General features: G+C 43.6%; 2 protein-coding genes across 5 annotated transcripts in view; one reads left to right on the top strand and one right to left on the bottom strand.

The window, feature by feature from the left end:
- Positions 1 to 1,234: 1,234 nt before the first annotated feature.
- ints9 (integrator complex subunit 9) lies at positions 1,235 to 13,576 on the bottom strand. Of its 2 annotated transcripts, XM_063001001.1 has the most exons (18): positions 13,488 to 13,576; positions 12,899 to 13,026; positions 12,549 to 12,609; positions 12,385 to 12,447; positions 11,708 to 11,847; positions 11,509 to 11,595; positions 10,610 to 10,730; positions 10,305 to 10,439; positions 9,388 to 9,499; positions 8,952 to 9,132; positions 8,808 to 8,868; positions 8,518 to 8,689; positions 7,545 to 7,669; positions 6,507 to 6,674; positions 5,622 to 5,720; positions 4,901 to 5,038; positions 2,431 to 2,660; positions 1,235 to 1,473 (listed from the first exon to the last, which is right to left on the bottom strand). In XM_063001001.1, exons 1-17 carry the CDS (start codon positions 13,494 to 13,496, stop codon positions 2,484 to 2,486), a joined length of 1,977 nt encoding a protein of 658 aa, XP_062857071.1. In that variant the 5' UTR covers positions 13,497 to 13,576; the 3' UTR covers positions 1,235 to 1,473; positions 2,431 to 2,483. The 2 variants fall into 2 exon arrangements, with proteins under 2 accessions (XP_062857071.1, XP_062857070.1); XM_063001000.1 differs by lacking the exon at positions 13,488 to 13,576 and having other exon boundaries at positions 2,424 to 2,660; positions 12,899 to 13,014.
- Positions 13,577 to 15,137: 1,561 nt separating this feature from the next.
- Positions 15,138 to 25,871, top strand: part of kif13bb (kinesin family member 13Bb) — a 38,186-nt gene continuing 27,452 nt past the window's right edge. Inside the window, exons 1-7 of one of the 3 annotated variants that reach the window (XM_063001705.1) lie at positions 15,138 to 15,229; positions 15,977 to 16,078; positions 16,674 to 16,767; positions 24,253 to 24,265; positions 24,578 to 24,638; positions 25,455 to 25,547; positions 25,660 to 25,840. In XM_063001705.1, the coding sequence (XP_062857775.1) occupies positions 15,175 to 15,229; positions 15,977 to 16,078; positions 16,674 to 16,767; positions 24,253 to 24,265; positions 24,578 to 24,638; positions 25,455 to 25,547; positions 25,660 to 25,840 (599 nt within the window). In that variant the 5' untranslated portion in view covers positions 15,138 to 15,174. The remainder of the gene's footprint in view (positions 15,230 to 15,976; positions 16,079 to 16,673; positions 16,768 to 24,252; positions 24,266 to 24,577; positions 24,639 to 25,454; positions 25,548 to 25,659; positions 25,841 to 25,871) is intronic. The other 2 variants (XM_063001704.1, XM_063001703.1) reach the window with 2 other exon arrangements.

The following is a 25,871-nucleotide window of genomic DNA, read 5'->3' on the forward strand; positions in this document are numbered from 1 at the left end:
ACTCGGTAAGTAAAAATGACAGAGCGGGGTCAGCGGATGCTGAGGAACATAGTGCGCAGAGGTTGACCTCACGAATGCACTTCTAGAAGAACGGTCAAAAATTCCCATAAACACACTCCTAAACCTTGTGGAAAGCCTTCCCAGAGGAGTTAAAGCTGTTATAGCTGCAAAAGGGTGGCCGACATCATATTAAACCCTGTGGATTAAGAATGGGAGTCACTCAGGTTCATATGCGTGTGAAGGCAGACGAGCGAATACTTTTGGCAATACAGTCGACCCCTGAGTTACGAACGGTTTACCATACGAACATTTTGGGTTACGAACGATCTTTTTCAACTTAATGTACGAACAAATTTCAGATTACGAACCGGAATTCGCGAAACACGTGACGTCACAAACAAGTTGACAACGAGCGTCTCTCTCTCTCTCTCTCTTTCTATATATATATATATATATAGTGAGTGAACACAGCGACTGTGTTTTTCCGGTGTTTTCAATATTAAAATCTCCCCAAATAAGGTGCACAGAAAGTGCAGAGCATTTGTTGTTGTATAATTACTCCTGCCAGTAGGTGTCACTGTGTATCAGGCAGAGGGGACAGTGAGTGAGAGAGAAGAAGGAACTCGGCCGAGTAAAGTATTCTTTCTTTCGTGCAATTACACCTACAAAATACAACACTACTGAAATAAAGAAGGAAATAATAGAGAAATATGAGTTATTGTTGTTTCTGGTAGATACATTTTATAAAAGAAGAAGGAAATGTATTATGGTGTATGTGATGGTGTATGAAATGTGGTGTGTATTTTACGTACAGTACAGCACTACTGTGTATATTTGTTTATTATTGTTTATTACAGGAATGTCTATTCTATAATTTAAGATTAAGGGAAATATACGTGTATTTATAACAAAAAAGAGCATTTAAGACATTAGAGAGGTTAGGGGTAAAGGGGGGGTTGGGAGGTCTGGCACGGATTAATTCTGTTTACATTATTTCTTATGGGAAAAATAGCTTTAACTAACAAACATTTTAACTTAAGAACAGCCCTTCAGAACCAATTAAATTCGTAAGTCAGGGGTCGACTGTATAGTGTATTCTCGGAACATCGTCAGTTAAATTCAGATTATTACACGATGCTGCTCGTTTCTGACCTCTAGTGGTGAAACTTTTGCCCAATCTAAGATTAATGCAGAGGAGAAAAACACCACCACAAAACACACACACACACACACACACGTAAAAATATCATTTATTACAGAAAAAAGTCCAACAAAAAAAACGAAGCGTTACTGTACACTGAAGAGAACCTGAGGCTCGGATTACTCTGGTAACACAGCTGAGTGTTCGGTGTGTTCGTAATTATTGCGGACGAACAGCGGCTGCTCCAGCTCAGAGTCGTCTGATCATCCGCTTCAGTGGAAATGATCAGACTGAAGAAAATCGAGGAACGTTCGTACTTGCTTTTCCTAATTCTGAAACATACGTCCATTTGTTTACTCGGTGTTGGGCTGATCGAGTGATCGCTAGAATACTTTTGTCATTAAACTTTGTGACACAGATAATGATTCTGTACAGCTGCCAACTTCAGCGTCCACATAAACTGAGCCAGTTTTACTGCAGCCATTAAAAAAAGACTCTGCAGCAATAAAAGTTGGTTGCTGCTTTATTTGGGGCACCAGATTCTAAACCCATGGTGATCGCAGACTCATGGACTGTGGACAGTCATAAAAGACCAATAAATCTGACCGTTAGGACAATTTTCACTCTTACCATCCTGGTTGATGTACTTGACAACAGGTGCAGTCAAACTAACCCTATTTATATGAACATGAAGGAACACAAGGAAGTGGCACAAAGCTAGATAACATTGTATACCTTTCTACACCACCAATGAATAAAATAGCATGGAATGTGAACACTATGGTCAAAAGTTTGTGGACTCTGGTGTTTTCGCTACACCGATTGGCTTCGTAGCAAAGGTGTTCCGTTCCAGCATGATCACTGAGTGGAGACTGTTACAGCTGCAAAAAAAGGGGCCAACTTCAGGTTAACACTCATGCTTTTGGAATGATACAGAAGGGCAGTTGTAGCCTAGTGGTTAAAGTACTGGACTAGTAATCAGAAGGTTGCTGGTTCAAGCCCCACCTCTGCCAGGTTGCCACTGTTGGGCCCTTGAGCGAGGCCCTTAACCCTCAATTGCTTACACTGTACACTGTCACAGTACTGTAAGTCGCTTTGGATATAAGCGTCCGCTAAATGCTGGAAATGTAAATATAAATGATAGTAGTTCACGGTCAGGTGTCCACATACTTTTGACCACAGTGTATACTTTGAGAAACTAAGCGAAAAAATCCAGACCAGTGTGTGTGTGCCAGCAGGATATCACACACACCCCATACTAACTCTACGGTTATACTGGTACCTCTCACCAGTCTACTGGTCTACAGATCCACCGAGTTTGGAATATGCAGTCGACTGGAGGTCACAGTTTCTTCAGGAAGCGCAGGACCAGGTCTCTGAGCGCCGTACGCAGAGGTTCGTTGTTATCGCACACGATATGCGTGGCGTCGTCCTCCAGCTGGATGAGGGCGTCCTCCGCCTGTAGGTGCAGGATGTGACCCCCCGACGTCTCCTCCACCTTCACCTCCGAGATCCCGCTCTGGCCAAACACAATATAGAAAAATAATCACTACTTTCCACCCGAACCTGCTGGGATCCGCCTTCTGTGATCAGCCCCCCCCCAATACAGGCGCCTAGTGAGCTGCCTTGCTGCCTACTACCTACCTGATCAGCTGCCTCAGTGGAGAGGATTCTAATCAGACATGGAACTCATTAGGCAGATTGTTTAGACGCTCTACTTACAGAGATTAGAGCGATTACGCCTCCCTCCGTGTACCGAAAATGGTTAAACTGTCCCTGACGAGCCCGAATTTACAAATAAACGACACTCCTGCACCTTTATACACATTAAACATCAATTAGAATTTATTTACATGTGAAAAGACCTCAAGTGTTCATAATTTGCGCCATGTTTGTAGTTTCTGGTGAGGAAAGTCGTGCCGCACTGAATGCTGGGATTGGCTCCAGCGCTGAGGAGGCGTCGGGCGCTTCCTCGTCATTCGGTCAGATCATCACTCAGAATCGAGGCGCCTCAGTAGGAGCATTTTAAGGGATCTGAGGATTTAGACACGCCCTCTTCTCGGGAGTGTAGGGTGATGGGAAATGCGTCCAATGTGTACAGAGAGAGCTCACCCACATTCTCGCTCTTGGGACAGGTGTAGCCTAGTGGTTAAGGTACTGGACTAGTAATCCAAAGGTTGCTGGTTCAAGCCCCACCACTGCCAGGTTGCACTGTTGGGCCCTTGAGCAAGGCCCTCAACCCTCAAGTGCTTAGACAATATACTGTCACTGTACTGTAAGTCGCTTTGGATAAAAGCGTCCGCTGAATGCTGAAAATGTCAACGCTCTTGTTCTTGTTCTTGAATCCTGGCCTCCCTCCCAGACCCTTAGCATATCGATCAAGCTGTAATTAAACTGAAAGCTGAGCGCCGCTACTTTCTCCGCCCCGATGTTGCAGGTCGACCGCCTTCAGACTCGCCGCACTCTAAATCAGCCGGTGATTGAAGACGGGCCGCGCGCTTTAGTGCTTAGCCAGCACATTCGCTCCTCGGGAGAACATCACATCACAGCACTATTTTCCTCGCGGCTCTGCAGGGTGAGAACGAAGCTCCTGTAACCTGAATACAGCGCTGGGAGAAAGTATTCGCACCCTTTCTGTTTGCTCTGCTATTGTGTCACGTTAAATGTTTTTAGATCCTTAATCCACCGCTGTGCTATCGGCCGTTCAGGTGATACGGGTGGCCCAACAGCCTAGCAATTTGGAGGTGTCGGTTCCAATGAAAATTAGAAGTGCTGCGTCAGGAAAGGCATTAAAACTCCCATAACCTGCTTTAGTCAAGAGCCCCATATATTCACTATATGGCCTAAAGTATTTAGACACCTATTAATAAAATAATAATAATTTATTATTATATTATTGTAATAATAATTATTATTATTTATACTTATTATTATTTATAATTATTTTATTTAATTAATAAAATAGTTATTATTAAAAGAGTTTTTATTATTACATTTATTTTTATTATTTATAATTGAATTGACTAAACTTATTATTATTATTAACTTTATTTTTATTTTATTATTAAAATAGTTTTTATTAAAATAGTTTTTATTATATTGTTATTATTATTTATAATTATTTTTATGATTATTTTTATCATTATTAACTTTTTATTTTTATTTTATTATTAAAATAGATATTAAAATAGCTTTATTATTATAATTATTATTATTTATAATTATTTTTACAATTATTAACGTTTTATTTTATTTTATTATTAAAATAAGTATTTTATTATATTATTTATAATTATAATTATTTATAAGATATTATTATTAATATTTTTATTATTATTAAAATAGTTATTATAAAAATAGTTTTATTATTATAATTATTATAATTATTTATAATTATTTTATAGATTAATTTTTATTATTTTATAGATTAATTATTATTTGTATTTTATTATTAACTTTTTATTTTTATAAATTAATTATTACTTTTATTTTATTATTAACTTTTTATATAGAATGACCTCTCTGATCTTTTCAGCTAGAACAACAGCCACTGTTCTGTGAAGGCTTCTCACAAGACTTTGAAGCACGTCTGTGGGAATTTGTGCCCATTCAGTAGTACAAAAGAGCATTTGTATTACTGGGCTGCTTCTACCATAAATATGAATTTTCATGGACTGTCCACTAACCAACCACACAAGCAATGTGGTTACGCTTTGCATGGATAATAGCGTAATTGGGACACGCCCGGTTCTCTCCTACCTTGTGCAGTGCAGCGAGGAAGGCCTCCAGAGGTATAGCTCCACTCAGCAACGGTTTGGGACTCGGGACCTCGGGAACGTCCTCGATCAACCGTTTTCTCTTCTTAGTGGGAGCCACTGGGACAGGTTTCGGTACTGGCTACACACACACACACATTTAAATCTATGGTTATAAAAGTACTGGCTCTACCACTGCTCATTTCTTCTCATTTGTCTCCCGATTTAGTCATTTCCCACCACGCTGCCCATTTAGCACCTGCCCCTCCCACCCACCACATGTGAAGTTGCTGGCTGTGGAGTCACACGCCTCATGTGTTCCTCTACTAGTCATACCAGCACCTTCACCAGGCAGACAGACCACTGTTCCATGTACTTTTTTTCTCGGAGTGGCCGCAGTAGCCCTATTTACATGGGCACACAGGGGTCACATGACACTTCCAATGCAAACTCATAATCCTTCTTGCATCTCACGGCCTGAATGACTCCAACGTGAAGCTTCTTAGTGCTACATAGTGTAAAGGACGCAACCGTTGTACCCTAAGTAGTGCCTGCAGAGTGGTGCAGCTAGTAATCTAGGTTTGGGCCTGGTCCGGTCACTCATCGGGGTGAACTGGGAGCTCTTTATGGTGTGAGTGACTGGATGAATGGGTGAGCATGTGGCACCGGCTCCCAAAGCAACGATTCCTGACACTGCAGGACGTGCATCAGCGCTGGACACGAACCTGAAGGACGTGCTTGTTGTCCTTGGACTGCAGAACGGCCGACACGTTGGACAGGAAGACGCCAGGTTTAACCTCTGCGGGGACGAGAGACTTGGCGAGCTGGAAGAAAGATGAAGAGAAACATGATGAGAGTTTAGTCTAGTCATATCTGGTCCCCAGTTGGGTGCAGAAAATCATGCTATGCCTTCTGTGGATCAACCATCGCTAGTGTGGCGCCCCGATCAGCCAGTAGAGGTCATGCTTGTGTTCTGGACCATCCTACAGTATCTTAGATCATAATACAAAGGTCTCTGGTTCAAGCAACTGCCAGGATGCCAATGTTGGGCCCTTGAGCAAGGCCCTTAACCCTGAATTGCTTAGACTGTATACTGCCACAGTACTGTAAGTCGCTTTGGATAAAAGTGTCTGTTAAATTCATTCACATTCATTTATACTATATGGCCAAAAGTATTTGGACACCTGAACATGAGCTTGTTGGACATTAAAACAGAGTGACCACTGTGTGATCCTTTAAGCTACAACAACAGTATGTCTGTGGGAATTTGTGCCCGTTCAGTCAAAAAATTACAGCATTAATATGGCCGGGTTCTGATGTTGGTCAAGAAAGACTCAGCTGATGTTCCAGTTCATTTTAAAGCTCTGTGCAGGCCACTGTAAACCGAGCTTAGAACTTGCTTCGTGCACAGAGGTACAGCCCTACTGGAACAGGAAAAGGCCTTCCCTAATTTATTTATTACACCTGTTTATATAATTGTTGGGGTTGAAGTACATTAATTCAAAAACTTCTATGGGTCCAGTGGAACCTACATTAGTCCACAGTTAACTGGGGAATTTTATACCACTAGAAACAATGCAACCCCACAGATACACAGGCTGGTTCCTGACCTCGGGGAGAAGCTGGACGCGTTCATACGAGCGCCGGAAGGGCAGGTTGAGGACGGAGCAGCGGCCGTAGGGTACGGGAGGCGTCTGCAGCTCCAGCATCAGGTCGGAGCGGTGAGACTGAGACGGCGGGGGCTGAGTGTACTGCTCCGGACACACCACGTGCAGCGGCTACAACACACAAAACCACTTTTCAAATTAATTATAAATATATATATATATATATATATCCATGGGTCATGTGGGTATACAATCATTGACTGTATTTTACCTATTGCTATGTACACACTGTACAATCCATCATACTAAAGGGATCCCCATTGGATTCCCACTGACCAGATGATGGTGGTGGTTTTGGACCATTTTAAGTGCCGCAATGACACTAATGTTATTAGTATTGATAGTACATGATAGCGTGTGTTGTGCTGGTATGAGTGTATTAGGTGCAGGTGTGTTGTTGGGAGTTACTTTGTAGAAGCCCCTTACAGCAGCAAATACAGCTGCAAGTCTTCTTGGCTCGTTTCTACAAGCTTTGCACACTTGGATTGGGGCGGTTTATCCCATTCTTCATGGCAAATCCTCGGAATTTAAGCCTGGGCTTATAGAAACTTGCTCTGAAGTCACTCACTAGCAGTGCGGAGTAAATTGTGGCTCCTTTAGACCCTCGTGTGCCTTTCCAATCCCAAAATATGCCCAATTCAGATTGCAAGATGTATTTATTTGGATTTAATGCCATGTTTAACACGTATGTGTCATTTTATGGCAAGATAGATATTACGTTTCTGTCCAGATTGCAAGAGGCGACTCCAGTTGAGTTCCAAACACATAAAGCATCATTAAAGCAACCAGGATGCACCTCTAGGTTTCCTTCTAGCTTCTTTCTAAAGATATTACTCCATATTTATGTGATTTTTAATGATTATTACTGCCCTAAGTTTACAGAAGCTGCACAGACGTGTACATGCTACCACACGTTCCATGTTTTAACGTGTACCGTGTGCAGTAGTAGATCAGATATTTGGGAGGAATTAGGGTGAGTACCTGCACCTCCTTCAGCAGTTTGGACACCTGGTGGAAGTTGAGGCGAGTGTCGATGGGGCAGTACACGCACTTCATGGCCAGCGGCTGATACGGAGCCAGAGCGTCCAGGTAGGGGAAATCTGGCTCTGCAACGAAACGTGACGAAAACACCAAATAAACCATTAATACAGAACCTGGTGACCCCACCCTGCTCCCTACTGCCTACCTGATCAGCTGCCTCAGTAGAGAGGATTCTAATGCGACATCTAATCAAACTCTGTTGGTTGCTCCGCATTGATTCGTCCGACACGTTTGTCGTTTTTTGTGAGAGATGTCGTGCCGCACTGAATGCTGGGATTGCCTTCAGCGCTGAGTATTCAGTCTGATTATCACTCACAAATAAGGCGCCTCAGTAGGAGCATTTTAGGGGATCTAAGAATTTAGACACGCCCTTTTCTCGGGAGTGTTGGATGATCTAAAATAAGTCTGTATTTTCTGACAGACTTACAGTACTGTAACAGTATATCAGCTAAGCAATTGAGGGTTAAGGGCCTTGCTCAAGGGCCCAACGGTGGCAACCTGGCAGTGGTGGGGCTTGAACCAGCGACCTTTTGATTACTAATCCAGTACCTTAACCACTAGGCTACACCTGCCCAGAGTGTATCTGAGCATTGCTTTTATCCTAAGTGACTTACAATTGTGAATGATTCTAATTTAGTTAAAGGCTCGACAGTGGCAACTTGGCAATGGCCGGGCTTGAACCAGTGACCTTCTGATTACAAGTCAAGGGAATTCCCAACAACAGCAACAGTCGGAACTTGGATGTTGAGGCTTGAACCGGCAACCTTCTGATTAATAGTCCAGTACCCTAAGTAGCACAGAACTTCAACCAGCCAGTACCGAATCAAACTGGTACAGTAGGAAGCGTATACATTCTTCCAAACATCCACAGACCTGAATTATCCCCAGTGTAAAGCCCTAAACGTGAACTGACCAGTGAATATGATGGTGTTGAGGCTGGATTTGCCCCACAGCTCCATGAAGTGGACCACGTCCCCGAAGCGCAGTGAAGGGTGGCCGGTGAACACCACGCAGGGCTGCCGGAACTCGCTGCTGAACTCTCCGTGGATGCTCGGGTAGTGCTTCAGCTTGTTGGTCTGGATCAGCTGCACACACAACATACATCATAACCTGCTAAGTAACTACAGACAGCAGGATACCCAGAAAGCACCAGGATGGTGTAAAACTGGCTTATATCTACAGATGAGGAGAGTCCGTGCTTACCTCGGCGTGAGGGAACGGAGGTTCAGGGAGGTACGCCTTCGACTGCTTCGTCTGACACAACCTTAGAGAAAGAAAATGCAGTGAACAAGCTGATTTCTGGACAAAACCATACGGATCAGATCTTCTCACGCCTGGTCTACATACCACTCTGAGAAGATCTGCGAGAACTCCAGAGAGCTGTTAGCCACGGGCGAGATGAAGTAGAAGGGCGTGGTTCCCAGGTTAGCCGAATCCATGAACTGGTAGAGACACTCCAGCAGGTCGTAAATCACTCCAGAGGAGTAACAGGGCACCAGGACGTTCCCTCCGGCACGGACCGTCATGGCTGAGACAAGAAGAGAAGAAGTATGTATCAGAGTCTATACATAGTATACAGTATTTGTACATATAGTATAGTAATATATATACTGTATATATAGTATATGTAGTGTTTTCCTATACAGTTGTAATTTGTCATACTGCTGTATTATAGTAATTGCATTAAATAGTCAATATTTTTATTTTATTCTTCTCTATTTCATTGTCTCTGTCCCAACTTTTCTGAAAAAAAAAAGGTGTGCTGATCTTTTGGTGAACTGACCCAAGTTGCTGCAGAATTCTCCCAGCATGCCGTCCGGGTTGGCGGTGGGGATCTGGGTGAGGCCGGTGAGGATTAAAACATCGCTGTTCTTCAGAGAGCTCTGATCCATGGGCTGCACACAGGAGCATACAATCATTTCATCATCTGACCAATCAAAGAGCAGGATTTTATCACATGCCAGAATAAACTAGTAACCTAGCTATACTAGATAGTAACACTTGTTAACTTACACAGTTTGTTAATGGTAAGAAACACTTTATGGATCGGCTCACTTTTAGTCACCTCACACAGACAGCAAGTCAATCTCTTTCTGAGGTCTATCGGCATGGTATGGACACACAAAACCAAGCATAGGTCTGTGCAGTTGTAGCCTAGCGGTTAAAGTACCGGACTAGTAATTCGAAAGATCGCTGGTTCAAGCCCCACCTATGCCAGGTTGCCACTTTTGGGCCCTTGAGCAAGGCCCTTAGACTGTATACTGTAAGTCGCTTTGGATAACAAGCGTCTGCTGAATGCTGAATATAAATGCACAAAGCAAGCTCTTTAGGGCAGTTGTAGTCTAGCGGTTAAGGTACTGGACTAGTAATTCAAAAGGTCACTGGTTCAAGCCCCACCCACGCCAGGTTGCCACTGTGGGGCCCTTGAGCAAGGCCCTCGCTTTAGATAGAAGCGTCCGCTAAATGCCAAAAATGAATGAAAATGAAGAAGAATACAAGCTCATTTTAATTCTGATCATACCTTGTAAAAACAATAAATAAATAAATAAAAAAACAGACACAGCCTAGGTCAGGACACCATCAGCGCCAGTTCTGGGTGGTTTTCTGCTCCTGTGACTGTGTGATACACTTTACGGGACACGTGCTATCAGAGCGAGTAGCGAGTGTGTTCTGCGGGTGGCGACGTGAGGATCAGCTGACCTGAGGGTGCGTGGTGAGCAGGGACGAGCCGGACACATACGACACCTTCTCATAGTGAGACTGGATGATCCAGTTGGAACTTCCCAGGGAATAACCGGAGCTCAGAGGGGTGACCTGCACTGCACCAAACAGCTCCTGCAACAAGGACAGAGAGAGTGGAGGATAAAGTAAACCACAGTGGGACCAGATTGCCACCATTTCCATTGATTAATTATATTTGTTTTGTGTTTCACTCTGCACTAGCTCTTGAACATGAATTTTTGACTTGGTGATTAAATAAGATGAACTGAGAATCAAAGACGTACCACTTTCTGCGAGTAGCCCACCAGCTGCACCTTACTGAGAGCAGAATTCACCTCCTGCAGGCTGTAGCACTTCTTCCACGACCACACGCCCACCGCGTCCTTCAGTGGACCGGGAAGCAACCTGAACCAACAACAAATCCTTATCTGTGATCCCGAATTACCGTGTGTGACATGTAAACAAAGCCTGACCACATCCCCACCCTGCCTGAAGTACACTATCTGGCCGAAATCATGTGAACACCTGACCATAAGCACAAAGTAAGTGACTTCTGTGTGATCCTGTCAGCCATAACAGCAGCCACTCTTTTAAAAAGACTTCTAACAAGACTTTGAAGTATGTCTGTGGGAATTTGTGCTTATTTAGCCAAAAGAGCATTTGTATGGCTTGGCCACAAAAGCCTCAGTTGATGTTCCGGTTCATTCCAGAGCTGATGAGTGAGGCTGAGGTCAGGGCTCTGTGCAGGACTCTGGAGCTTCTTGATTTTTAAACCAAACTTTGTATCATGTCTTTATAGAACACAGCCATGCTGGAACAGGAAAGGACCTTCCCTAAACTGTTGCTGCAAAGTTGGAAGCACATAATACATCCCTTTATATCACTGATTTATAACTGCAGTTAGCAACTGTTAGCATTAATTTTGGCAGTTGTAGCCTTGCGGTTAAGGTACTGGACTAGTAATCAAAAGGTCGCTGGTTCATGCACCATCCCTGCCACTGTTGGGCCCTAGAGCAAGGCCCTTCAATAGCTTAGACAACATAATGCCAACATACTTTGGATAGAAGCGTCTGCAAAATGCCAAAAACATCCTAATATCATCTGATTATCTCTCTGTCTGTCATCGTCTCAGTCTATCCTACAGAACTAAGCCCATTAGAGTCAGCCCGGAGAGGTGAGGTACCTGAGGATGTCCTTGTTCTTCCAGCAGGTGGCGCTCTGAGCCTTCGGAACTCTCTCCATGAAATTAACCAGCTCCTCCATCAACAGTCTGAGAGAAAACACTGAACTGCAGTGACTGTATTTCCTCACAAACTCTCATCCTGCAGGTTTTTAAACCTGCGATGGTGTTAATAAAAACCATCTGGATCCTGCCGTCTTACCTGCCGATCTGAAAGGTGGGTTCGGTAGCGTAGACGGTACCCGAGAAGCCGGTGTGTTCGGTGATGTAGGGCAGGGCCATCATGCAGTGGTAGTTAGAGATCAGGATCACGTCCACATTCGACAAGTCCACCAGTTCTCTCTGTAAAAACAGACACAAAACAAATTTTACACCTTTCTGCCCCTCACATAACGTCCTGGGCTGTCTAGACAACGAGCTTTGGTCTGTAGCAACACATAGAGCACCTAAAAAATTCAGCTAACAATTTAATTCATTTATGCCACTGATATCTGATCTCAGGTGATAGTGGTAGCTTAGAATTAAGGTACTGAACCTATAGTCTGAATGCTGCAGGTTTAAGCCCCACTGTTGGGCCCTAAACCTTCATTTGCTTGAACTTTATTTAGACAAAACCGATTCCTAAAAGCTCTGTTTGTTTATTTTTATTTTCCTGGTGTCCCACCGTAATTACACACAAATAACATACTGTGTGTCATAAATGTACTATCACTACAGCTTGTTCATACGTTTACATTTATAGCATTTGGCAGATGCTTGTATACAAAGAAACTTGCTCAGGGGCCCAACAGAGGCATCCTGGCAACTGTAGGGCTTAAACCAACAACTTTCTGATTACTATTCCGGTACTTTTATCACTAAGCCACCACTCATACACACCTCAGGAAGACAAAACTCCGGCTGCGAGTCCACAAACACACGACCCGCACACTCCTTTAGTTCCTTTAAACACAAAACAAGAACAAGATGCAAGTAAATAATTATACCACAATTCAAACCGTTATTTTTTGCACTAATAATGCACACAGTGCAGCATGGCTCACTTTCTCAAGGTTCACTGCGCCGTCCTTGGAGACCCATCCTGGCAGTTTGGAGAGTCTTGGGCTGAAACACAAAATAACCGAATGTCAGGGGCTGTGTGCAAAATGTGCATAGTACAAAAACATCCCACCACTTTGCCCCAGCTTATCTTCAAGAGCTCCTACACCCTTCCCTCTCACTCCTTAAGGGCACATCCCAGATGCTACATTTGCAGTTTCCTGACATGTTTTCACAAACCAAAGCCGGTCCAAGCATGTAAAAGGTGTCTTAGATTAGTAAAAGAGTCCATACTGTGTAAATTGTGTGGGGCAGGTAAATAATTCAGGTTTACAAATGGGGTGCTGTAACTCACCTGTGTACTAAAGGCAGGGGGAGGAAATACAGAGCTGATGTGGTGTCCAGTCCACAGTCCAGCATGATGGTGGTACATTTAAACTTCAGCACATTGCAGGGCAGAGTGGGATGTCCAGATAAACAATACTGCAATAATAATAATAAGTAAAACACCATGACAATTTACATACCACTGAAAAGTAACATTATTGACATCTGATTATGAAACTATATTTTTTATATATTTTTTTAATATATATTTTAGAAGTTAAACTAATGTTTTAACGTTTTAATTAAATAAATTGTAAACATTTGGATCAATTTTATTCCTAATTTAAGTTCCTACTACAATGTATATTAAAAAGCGAAATCGCTTTAAGCTGCGTCCCAAATTCTTCCACTCTAGCTCCGTAGTCCACTAGAAAGAGTGTAACATGGAGCTCTATATTATACTAGACTTAGCGCACTTATAGGTAACAATGACGCATTTGAGACACAGCCACTAACAATGTTAGCCTGTACACTACCTAGATGAAATAGTGCAATTTTTTGACCAGGAAGACTATTATAATTGTGAAAATTAAATCAAATGCTTATTTAAAACTCACCAACTTCATGTTTGAGTCCTTATTCGATAATATTAATGTCTAAATCTGCACAAAACTGACGTTTCGAGCTGGTTCAGCTCTTTCTCTGTTGCCTTGAGTTACCAATCGAGTGAACATAGCCGCCATCTAGAGGCTAGGAGGAGCATCGTTTGATTCGTTTGAGTCGTAAAAATTGAATCAATTATTCGATTCGACTTTATTAATATAAATATTGCAGTAATGCTGAAGTCGACGGAATGTTCTGTTACAAATTGAGGTATTTTTTTAATCAGTTTTAAATGTAATACTGCCTCTACAGTGTTCCGTTGATTGACATTTGAGAGATATTAACAATTCATTCATTAATTGTCCAGGGTCGCTGTGGGTGCAATTTACTGGACAAAAAGCCTGGACAGTCCATCACAGGGCAAACACACACACACACACACACACACACCTAGGGCAATTCTGAATTTCCAATTGACCTGACTGCATGACTTTGAACTGTGGGAGAACACCGCAGCGCCCAGACAGGGAGAACATGCAAAATCCATACAGAAAGAACGCAGATTGCACCACCTGGGAATCGAACCCAGTGCCTTCTTGCTGTGAGGCAACAGTCAATCAATCAATTTCCTCGGCTTCTTCCCGTTAGGGGTCGCCGGCGGATCGTGATCCGCATTATTGATTTTGGCACAGTTTTTTTACGCTGGATGCCCTTCCTGACACGACCCTCCCTATTTATCCGGGCTTGGGACCGGCACCACAATGCACTGGATTGTGCATCTAGCGGCTAGGTACCTATGAGCCAATTCAGTGTCTCCAATTAGCCTGGCTGCATGTTTTTGGACTGTGGGAGGAAACCGGAGCACCTGGAGGAAACCCACGCAGACACGGGGGATCGAACCTGCTGTGAGCCTACAGTGCTACCCACTTAGCCACCGTGCCGCACTGAAGCAACAGTGCTACCCACCAATGAAGCATGTTAATAAACTCCAGTTGAATACGTTTTGTAGAACCGATTCCAAAGCTTTGGAATCGACTCTGGATTCATTACACTTTAAGTCAACGAAAGGATTCGACTCTCTGCAGAGAATCGACTCCCAATGTTGGTTTGAGGCGGCTGTAGGGAAAATCCATCCTGTAATGGGATTTGTGGGAGGTTTAGATCAGCACGGGATGTTTTTCTTCCTCAAAAAGATAAGCAGAAGTTCCTGGTGTCATTTTTTCCTTTTTTTATTACTGAATAAAGTAAACGAAGGAGATCAGTGCTGGAACAGGACATGAGTCGTGTAAAGAATCGGTACATATTTCATACAAGAAATGAAATTTGCATTGAAGAATCAAAATGGACAAAGATTAAATAAACAAATGGATTATTTGATATAAATAAAAGGATGTTGAAGTGAGTGATGAGGGTGAACCGGTGGAGTGAGAGGCAGGACTGAGTCTCTCACCTGGATTCCGGATTTTCCAGGTTAAATGTAAAAGCGGAACTGGAACAGGTGGAACTTTATTCTGAACTGCAGCTCTCCTCCTGCTCGGTCGGTGCATTTTATTTATTTATTTATTTATTTATTTGTGTATTAGTGTAAAGTTGATCTGAGTTGTGAAGTTAATCTGACTTGTTCTGGCTGGTTCCTGCACTGAAATGTGGAGTCAGAAAGCTCTAAGTGTTGCTGTGGGTTTTTAATTAAGCTTTACAGGAATGACAGAGTCAACAACACAAGCAGCACAGCAGCGACTTTACCCTCCACACAACGGTAACTTTTACTTTTAATACCATATTACAGCTTAATAACGTGTTCATATACGTCTTCTTTCTCCTGTGGGGTGAATTACTGCATTTGAAAAGTATAAAGTGTGTAAAATGAAAGTAGCCTAACACCATGCCGTGTTCAGTAGCACCTTCGATTGTAGGACTTATCATGTTGTGTAAACACAGAGCTCATTTGCTGTAGCCACAAACCTGCAATGGTTCTTATAACACTCAGAAACACTTGTTAGATAACGTTGTGTATTGTTTAATGTCTATGTATGCAGTGATTTAATAACAGCAGTAGTTTAAGCCCCCACAATACAATAAACTTATTAATGTGTGTTTAAGATTTTACTCATACTACGTTTTAATTAAGCTGTCTAATTATTGTGGTGGTTTTAATACTTCTATTCTAGTATAAATTAACATTTTCTCCCACATTGTTCAGTAAAACTGTAGTTTTAACCCCTGCAGTGTCCAATTAATGAATGCACATGTCAATAACAGCTTTAGTTTTAACTTCTGCAGTGTTTAATTACCAACACAGTGTTTTAATTCACTAATACAGTGTTAAAATAAACCTGTTGGATAAATTAACCCTGTAACATAGGAACTAACCTTATAAAGTATTGCAATAACTCTATGCAATGCATTAACCCTATACAGTGTTGCATTAACCCTATACAGTGTTGAATTAAACCTATACACTGTGAACTAACTCTATACTGTGTTGAATGTTAAATGCTGTCAGGTGGCAGTGACCCTGGAACCATGGAGGGGAAGCTGGAGGATTCGGGTGCTTGTGAGTCCAACGTGAAGGTCGCTGTTCGAGTCCGACCACTCAACAGAAGAGGTAAGACGAGACCTAATTGGTCTGAAGTGTTCGGGACAGTTTTTACACTCCAGCAAGCACTTACTTTTGTCTGATCTTTAAGCACATCAAGACTAAGATTTAGTAACTAAATGCATCTACTAGGAGTGTAGAAGCTGTCATGTTTGACGCTGGATGAGGCAATATATCAAGATACACTGTACAGACCAAAGAACGTAAACAACGCTTCTAAGTATTCAGCTGAAGTTCAGGTGTTTTAGACAAACCCATTGCTAACCCATCGCTAATCTATTCCAAACCCAAATAAATAAATATTATCCGGGTTTGGGACGGGCACCAAGAACACACTGACAAGTGCACCACCCAGTGACTACGCAGACATAGCCAATTATTTAGTAGCAGCACCACTCAGATTTGAACCCCGAAACTCAGACCTAGTGGGCTCGCGTGTTTTACTGCTGCGCCACATAAGCGCCCACCAATGAAAACATATATAAAACTGTTTATAAGTGTATTGTGGTGAACTTTATTATATGATGACATTAATATCATCATCTCTGTTATTTACGTGTTTGAATGATCTAATTCCACACGATGTTTATTTCTTTCATCACAGAGAAAGATCTGAAGACGAAATGTGTGGTGGAGATGGAGGGAAATCAGACCATCCTGCATCCGGCAAACTCCAACCTGGGGAAAGGAGACAGCAGGTAAGAAGCATCACATCACAGAGACGGGAAACAAGATCCAACCACTTCTGTTAGGGAATTAGATACGCTATGTGGGTAAAAGTATCGGGACGCCCCTTCTGATTATTGAATTCAGGTGTTTCAGCCACAACAGTTAATAACAGGTGTAATAAATCAGTTATATGAAGGAGATGATATGCTTCAGACTTTGCGGCAACAGTTTAGGGAAGGCCCTTTCTATTAAAAAACTCCAGTGTCCTTCATTCAGCAGCTTTAGAATGAACCAACAACATCAACTGAGGCTTTCTCAAACAACATAGCCAACACAAGTGATTTTGTGGATCATTCTGGTCTGTATACTTGATCAGGCACAATTTTTATGCCGAATGGTGCCCGACCGGCCGATAGCACCGCTGGGGATTCGTACCCCGGGTCTCAGTGGTTGCGGGCCGGCTTATTTTATCGCTAGGCCACCTGATACTGGGCTGCCAGGGTTCTTTCTATATGGAGTTTGCATGTTCTCCCTTGCAGTGAACTGGTGACCTTTCTGGGGTGTATTCTGCCTTTTTCCTAATAAGTCAAACCCTCCGTGACCCTTACTGGTACACAGTGGTGCTAAAACAGACAGTGGATGAATAAACGAATGAATGAAGTTGAAATGATATCAACTTTGGTGCGTTATCTGGCCGAGCGCTCCTCCTCGACTCCGTTCTGACTCCATGCCGTCTGGTATGTGTCGGTACTTTTCTTTGCACTCGCCCAAATTCCTCCGTCCTCGGCCTTCGGATCACATAGCAACTATGGGAAGGTCACAGCGAGGTGAATCGTAACCTTGGATACACGTCGTAATAGAGAAAGTCATTTAGTCGGCATTGAAACCACCCACACTTTGGTAGAACCAGCGCTTGATGCATAAATGCCAGTTCCAGAAAATTTGAGCAACATTATTTGGGCGGGTTAAAATAAGACGTGAAAGTTTACAGGACACTTAATACATTAAACGAGGGAATCAGGAGATTTTCTTTAGATTTTTTCTTTTTTATGAAGATCATAACATTATGACCACTGACAGGTGAAGTGAATAACACTGATGACGGCACCTGGGGAGGATATATTAGGCAGCAGGTGAACATTTTATCCTCAGAGTCGACGTTAGAAGCAGGAAAAATGGGCGAGCGTGAGGATCTGAGCGAGTTTGACGAGGGCCACATTGTGATGGCTAGACGACTGGGTCAGAGCATCTCCAAAACTGCAGCTCTTGTGGGATGTGTCCCGGTCTGCAGTGGTCAGTATCTGTCAGGAACAGTGGTAAATCGACGACAGGGTCATGGGCGGCCAAGGCTCGTTGATGCACGTGGGGGGTGAAGGCTGGCCCGTGTGGTCCGATCCAACAGATGAGCTACTGTAGCTCAAACTGCTGAAGAAGTTCATGCTGGTTCTGATAGAAAGGTGTCAGAATACACAGAGCATCACAGTTTGTTGCATATTGGGCTGCATAGCGATATACAGTGTATCACAAAAGTGAGTACACCCCTCACATTTCTGCAAATATTTCATTATATCTTTTCATGGGACAACACTATAGAAATGAAACTTGGATATAACTTAGAGTAGTCAGTGTACAACTTGTATAGCAGTGTAGATTTACTGTCTTCTGAAAATAACTCAACACACAGCCATTAATGTCTAAATAGCTGCAACATAAGTGAGTACACCCCACAGTGAACATGTCCAAATTGTGCCCAAATGTGTCGTTGTCCCTCCCTGGTGTCATGTGTCAAGGTCCCAGGTGTAAATGGGGAGCAGGGCTGTTAAATTTGGTGTTTTGGGTACAATTCTCTCATACTGGCCACTGGATATTCAACATGGCACCTCATGGCAAAGAACTCTCTGAGGATGTGAGAAATAGAATTGTTGCTCTCCACAAAGATGGCCTGGGCTATAAGAAGATTGCTAACACCCTGAAACTGAGCTACAGCATGGTGGCCAAGGTCATACAGCGGTTTTCCAGGACAGGTTCCACTCGGAACAGGCTTCGCCAGGGTCGACCAAAGAAGTCGAGTCCACGTGTTCGGCGTCATATCCAGAGGTTGGCTTTAAAAAATAGACACATGAGTGCTGCCAGCATCGCTGCAGAGGTTGAAGATGTGGGAGGTCAGCCTGTCAGTGCTCAGACCACACGCCGCACACTGCATCAACTCGGTCTGCATGGTCGTCATCCCAGAAGGAAGCTGACGCACAAGAAAGCCCGCAAACAGTTTGCTGAAGACAAGCAGTCCAAGAACATGGATTACTGGAATGCCCTGTGGTCTGACGAGACCAAGATAAACTTGTTTGGCTCAGATGGTGTCCAGCATGTGTGGCGGCGCCCTGGTGAGAAGTACCAAGACAACTGTATCTTGCCTACAGTCAAGCATGGTGGTGGTAGCATCATGGTCTTGGGCTGCATGAGTGTTGCTGGCACTGGGGAGCTGCAGTTCATTGAGGGAAACATGAATTCCAACATGTACTGTGACATTCTGAAACAGAGCATGATCCCCTCCCTTCGAAAACTGGGCCTCATGGCAGTTTTCCAACAGGATAACGACCCCAAACACAACCTCCAAGATGACAACTGCCTTGCTGAGGAAGCTGAAGGTAAAGGTGATGGACTAAACCCAATTGAGCACATGTGGCGCATCCTCAAGTGGAAGGTGGAGGAGTTCAAGGTGTCTAACATCCACCAGCTCCGTGATGTCATCATGGAGGAGTGGAAGAGGATTCCAGTAGCAACCTGTGCAGCTCTGGTGAATTCCATGCCCAGGAGGGTTAAGGCAGTGCTGGATAATAATGGTGGTCACACAAAATATTGACACTTTGGGCACAATTTGGACATGTTCACTGTGGGGTGTACTCACTTATGTTGCAGCTATTTAGACATTAATGGCTGTGTGTTGAGTAATTTTCAGAAGACAGTAAATCTACACTGCTATACAAGCTGTACACTGACTACTCTAAGTTATATCCAAGTTTCATGTCTATAGTGTTGTCCCATGAAAAGATATAATAAAATATTTGCAGAAATGTGAGGGGTGTACTCACTTTTGTGATACACTGTATATACTGTATATATTGCTAGGAAAATATGTGCATTATTAAGCTAAATGTCGTCTTCTGCTTCTTTGTTATAATATAACCGTGTGCAGCTCAGGCAGTAGCACAGTGCTAATCTCTGGGGCCTCCATACATGATTTGAAACGGGCCCCCTGGTCACAATAGTGGGTGTCGCTGAAGAGATTTATATGCACACACACACACACACGAGTAACGAAGGACTTCTTGGGTAAAGACGTCCCCCGGTTCAGCATGTGTCTCTAAGATCCCAATAAGCAGTTTCTTTTGCATATTTCTCACACTTAAATGTTTCAGATCGTCAAACTGCTTTAAATAAAAGCCAAAAAATAATTAGGATTCATTTATTGAAGGAAAAATGCTGCTCGGATCTGCTGGGTCTTATGTTAGTAACTGCCTGGAGCCTATCCCAGCTTTTCGATAGGCGCAAGGCACACAGTAACACCCTGCACATGGCGCCAGTTCACACACACACACACACACACACACACACATTTACCTATAGGGCAATTCAGTGTCTCCAATTAACCTGACTGCATGTTTTTGGACTGTTGGAGGAAACCGGAGCTTCCGGAGGAAACCCACGCAGACACAGGGAGAACATGCAAACTCGATCGAACCTAGGACCTTCTCCCTGTGAGGCGACAGTGCTACCCACCGTGCCACCCTCTTAACTTTTATGGAACTGGTGTTTGTAAAGGATTGGGGCACGTCTATAGAGCTTACATCCACCTTAAACACCTTTATGTTTAAACCAACCTTCATGTATTTATAATGGCTAATAATGGCAGAGGTGGGTGAAGTTTGGGCGCTTCTTTTTAGGAGGTTTTGCAGTCCACACTTCACCCCTGAAAGCACTTATTCAACCTGACAAAGTTTATTGAAGGTTATAAACCTTAAGGAGTTAGGATGGAATCATACATCGCACCCCTTTGTGGTTCTCTTGTCTAATGGGGCTGGAATTTATCTTAATTGTGGTTTAAATTCCCCAAAACATCAAACTCTGAACTTCATAAACCAGCAGCGACTGAAATGACACGTGTTCCAACCCAACCCTACTGTAATAACTAACATCCGGCTTGGAACGCAGCAGGAAACTGCTCACATGTGCTGTGCAAACAACGTCCACCTGTCCCTGCTGATCGCTGAAAGAACAAGCAGCTTCGGTCACGAGAGTAAATAGTCAGGGTAGCACTGTCGCCTCACAGCAGGAGGGTCCTGGGTTCGATTCCCTGAGTTCTGTGTGGAGTTTGCATGTTCTCCCTGTGTCCACGTCCAAAGACATGCAGGGTGTGCGTTGCGCCCATCGAGAGCTGGGGTAGGCTCCAGCACCCCCCGCGACCCTGATTAAGATAAGCGGCTTAGAAAACGAGTGAGTGGTTCAATAGTGTGCTGTTCATCCTGAGAAAGCATTCAAAAATACTCCGGTACACTGCAATCCCTTCATAAGAACGGAGTCAAACGGTAAGCCTATTTCTAAGGCGTTCGTTTTGAAGACTTGGCTCTGTACTAGATTTTCTTTCATTATTTTTGCTTGTGTCCTGGATTAAATTCCTCCGACGTTTATAAAGACGTTTGTAGACACCGGTGGGTCACCTGCATGCCGGACACTGTGGGTTCGGACCAGTTAAACCATCACAGGAGCGTCTCCAGTCACAGTACGGCATCACGTCTGTAATTTAAATTCACGTTCCTCACTCTGGACCATCACAAAGTGCCTAGTATGATTTTGTAAGCAGAATAGAGGCTGTGCAGCTCCCACAAAGGCTGGATTGTTGGGATTGGAACCTTCATCCTTCGGCGCTGCGTCATGCATCACTCTTCAGGCACGTCCGTGTCGCCCCTTTATGAGCTAACACGATCCCGCGATCCCTCGTATCTGTCAGCACGCTCAGTATGAAGCTTAGGAAGGCTGTAATTAAACATCGGTGTTAATATTAGGGCCGGTTTTATTTCCCGTCCTGCTTCTCCACTCCTTTCTCTCTTGTTTACTTGCTTGCTCAGTTTTCCACCTTCACGATGGGTGTGTCTCATCACCTGAGGTCCTGTTTTCAGTTTCTTTCTCCTCACTTCTGCATAAGTATTACAAAACAAACACAAATAATAATTACATGTATTTCTGATCGTCTGTAATTCAGTTTAATAAATGCAGATTATTTATTTGCATGTTTGTGTCGCAATGCAATAAGTCATTTGGCTCAGATTCCGGCAGTACGTCTCGCCCCGGTGCCTCGACTTGCTCTCGTAAACAGGTCCGGCAAGATCCTACAAGAGCAGGGATTATGTAAGCACACACGAACGTCTGCTTGAAGAGGCGGGCGCGGCTTTCGTTTCGAAAACAGTGGATCTTAAGAAAGTCGGACGCTAACCTGATACTGAGGTTTCGCTCTGGGGGCGGGGGTCGTTGGGTTTCAGGTGGGTTTTAGGTTGGGTGGTGCTTGTATTGTTTCCCTCCAGTGGGGTTTCTCAGTCCACCAATCTGTCCCGCTTCTGTACGCTTGGTCCCTGGTCAAGAAGGGTAAATAAATACAGCACGGGTACTAAGCTACACTAAGGTGCATTCGGCAGTGGAAACGACCACTAAATGTGGGATCACGGGTTCAAAAACATACCGTACTACAGGGTACCGTGGAGTCAAAATGAGGCATGAAATAAATACACGGGTTATTCAAAAAGTTTCCACACTTTTATATTGTGGTTATAAGCGGTGAGGGTTTAGTAGGAGGAGGAATCGGGCGTGTCTGAGAGACCGAGAGACGCTTATAGTCCGGATTTAGCTCCATCTGATTTCCACCTTCCACCATCACAGATTTCCATGTGATGACAATGTGAAAGCAGCGGCACATCAGTGGCTTCGTGCTCAACCAAAAACAGCTTTTTGTTTTTGTTTTGTTTGTAAAAATATACACCAATCCGGCGTAACATTATGACCACCTTCCTAACGGAGACGCAACAAACTGTGACGCTCTGTGTATTCTGACACCTTTCTGTCAGAACCAGCATGAACGTCTTCAGCAGTTTGAGCTACGGGAGCTCGTCTGTTGGATCGGACCACACGGGCCAGCCTTCGCTCCAGTTTTGGCCGCCCATGACCCTGTCGCCGGTTTACCACTGTTCCTTCCTTGGAGCACTTTTGATAGATACTGACCACTGCAGACCGGGAACACCCCACCAGAGCTGCAGTTTTGCTGCTTCTAACATCACCTTTGAGGGTAAAATGTTCACTTGCTGCCTAATATATCCCCCCCACTAACAGGTGCCGTGATGAAGAGATGATCAGTGTTATTCACTTCACCTCTCAGTGCTCGTGATGTTATGCCTGGTCGGTGTATATAAAGAAGTATATAAAGAAGTGTACATATAACAGTATTACTGCACGACTTGTAAAGTTATTGCACCATAGTTCTCAGAAAATATTGCCGCTGTTGAGCTTTTTTGACCATAGCGGTGGTGTTTGTGGTCCATAATGCCAATGCTATTGATAACAGTTATTTCAAATAAATGAATAACTGGACAGACAAAAGTTGAACTGATAAACTGGACTTTATACTGATTAGCTGGACTGAAAATAGAGATGGAAAACAACCCTCTCAGATAAAGATAGACCGGTTATGAGGAACAGTCTGAGTCTGAGCTCTACAGCTCGCTCTTAGCTCGCCCTGTTCCCTCAGTACCACTGATCATGTGCCAGCTATTTGTGGAATGTTCTTTGAAACTCGGTAAAATCACCGACTGTTCGTCCAAGCGTGGTCATATGGGGCTGCTTTTTGATCTTTTGGGCTCTTCACGTCTTGGAAGGCGACTCGAGGCTAATCTTTACACCCCAGATTACTAAACGCTGTTGTTTTACTTTTACGTACCTCAGTGAATGGGTGACAAATCTCTTGATTTTAATTTTATTTGCATTAACCGATTTATCCTGGGCGGGGCGCAAGGCAGGAACACCCTGGACAAAGTGCTAAACCCCCTCTTTAAACATAGCCAGTCATCTCCGTGTAGATGCCCGGTTGGCTGATAGCCACCCTGGCCAAGCCAGTGGTATAAAGTACAACATTTGTGGACTCCTGAGCATCACCTGCAAAACCAGCCTCTACTCATCAGGGCAGAATTCTAGGAACATGACTGCACAGATATGAAACACTGGTGTCTGGTTTACAGTCAAGTTCCAGTTCATGCCAAAACGGGCCGGTCAAGTTTTTCCACATGAAGCCATTTCCTAATGGAGCTTGCTTATGTACACGGGGTACGGCCATGAAAACACATGATAGGCTTTAGGACTTAAGGGTCTTGGGATCCAGGGCCCGACGGGGCAGGGCCAATTTGTAATCACACTGATTTGTTACTTGATATTTTGTTCATGTTTATTCTGATGAATATTTTTCTTTTTGATTTCAGGAGTCAGTTGAAGGTAAGACATTTAATTCTCTCTTTATTCTTTATTGTCTCAAGTATAAGGAAGGTCATATACTATATAGAACTATACATCAATGAGCCAAAACATTAGGACCACTCATCTGGTACAGTATTTTATTACCTGTGGTATACGTTACCGGGACGTTGCCGTGATAAGGTGCTGGTAAAACCACAATGCATGAGTGAATGACTGTTTCTTATTTTAGCGGCATCTTACATCCTTCTTACATCTAAATGTTTTAGAATTGAGGTTGGATCTTACAGTGATAATCCTGCACTTAATAAAGTGTTATTTTGGTTGTTGTAGGTGTTTGCGTATGATTACTGCTTCTGGTCTATGGATGAAACACACACTGATAAATTTGCAGGTTTGGATTCTTTTCTGTATACTATGTACTAACTATACACTATACACTGATCAGCCATAATATTAAAACCACCTCCTTGTTTCTACACTCACTGTCCATTTTATCAGCTCCACTTACCATATAGAAGCACTTTGTAGTTCTACAATTACTGACTGTAGTCCACCTGTTTCTCTACATGCTTTGTTAGCCCCCTTTCACCCTGTTCTTCAATGGTCAGGAAGAGCAGGTACTATTTGGGTGGTGGATCATTCTCAGCACTGCAGTGACACTGGTGGCGTGTTAGTGTGTGTTGTGCTGGTACGAGTGGATCAGACACAGCAGCGCTGCTGGAGTTTTTAAACACCTCACTGTCACTGCTGGACTGAGAATAGTCCACCGACCAAAAATATCCAGCCGACAGCGCCCCGTGGGCAGCGTCCTGTGACCACTGATGAAGGTCTAGAAGATGAGCGACTTAAACAGCAGCAATAGATGAGCGATCGTCTCTGACTTTACATCTACAAGGTGGACCGACTAGGTAGGAGTGTCTAATAGAGTGGACAGTGAGTGGACACGGTATTTAAAAACTCCAGCAGCGCTGCTGTGTCTGATCCACTCATACCAGCACAACACACACTAACACACCACCACCATGTCAGAGTCACTGCAGTGCTGAGAATCATCCACCACCTAAATAATACCTGCTCTGTGGTGGTCCTGTGGGGGTCCTGACCATTGAAGAACAGCATGAAAGGGGGCTAACAAAGCATGAAGAGAAACAGATGAACTACAGTCAGTTTTGAGGAGTGAATGTGCTTCGGTTTGCTTCACTCTCAGGTCAGGATGTGGTGTTCCAGTGTCTCGGAGAGAATCTGTTGGATAATGCGTTCCAGGGCTACAACGCCTGCATATTTGCTTATGGCCAAACAGGTACACTTTGGAACATGTTATAGCTGGGAACATGTTATATGCTGTTTTTGTTGATGTGAGGTTTTTTTATGGCTGCATTGTGTGATGATCACTGTACTTTGCATGGGTCCAGGTTCGGGGAAGTCGTACACCATGATGGGCTCGTCCGAACACCCCGGTCTGATCCCTCGTCTGTGCAGCTCCCTGTTCGAGCGCTCTGTCCGTGAGCAGAGAGAGGGAGAGAGCTTTACCGTCGAGGTTTCCTACATGGAGATCTACAACGAGAAAGTCAGAGACCTACTGGACCCCAAAGGGTAGGAGACACGCCCATAAATTACATTTAAA

This window comes from Trichomycterus rosablanca, chromosome 9 (genome assembly GCF_030014385.1).
Source record: "Trichomycterus rosablanca isolate fTriRos1 chromosome 9, fTriRos1.hap1, whole genome shotgun sequence".
Classification (NCBI taxonomy): Eukaryota; Metazoa; Chordata; class Actinopteri; order Siluriformes; family Trichomycteridae; genus Trichomycterus; species Trichomycterus rosablanca.

What these genes read in the sequence shown, in the direction of transcription:
- ints9 (XM_063001001.1), bottom strand. An exon ending in CAACACCATCATATTCACTG is followed by an intron (nt 7,670 to 8,517) that starts GTCAGTTCACGT and finishes GTTTCGTTGCAG; the next exon opens with AGCCAGATTTCCCCTACCTG. An exon ending in AACTGCTGAAGGAGGTGCAG is followed by an intron (nt 6,675 to 7,544) that starts GTACTCACCCTA and finishes TGTGTGTTGTAG; the next exon opens with CCGCTGCACGTGGTGTGTCC.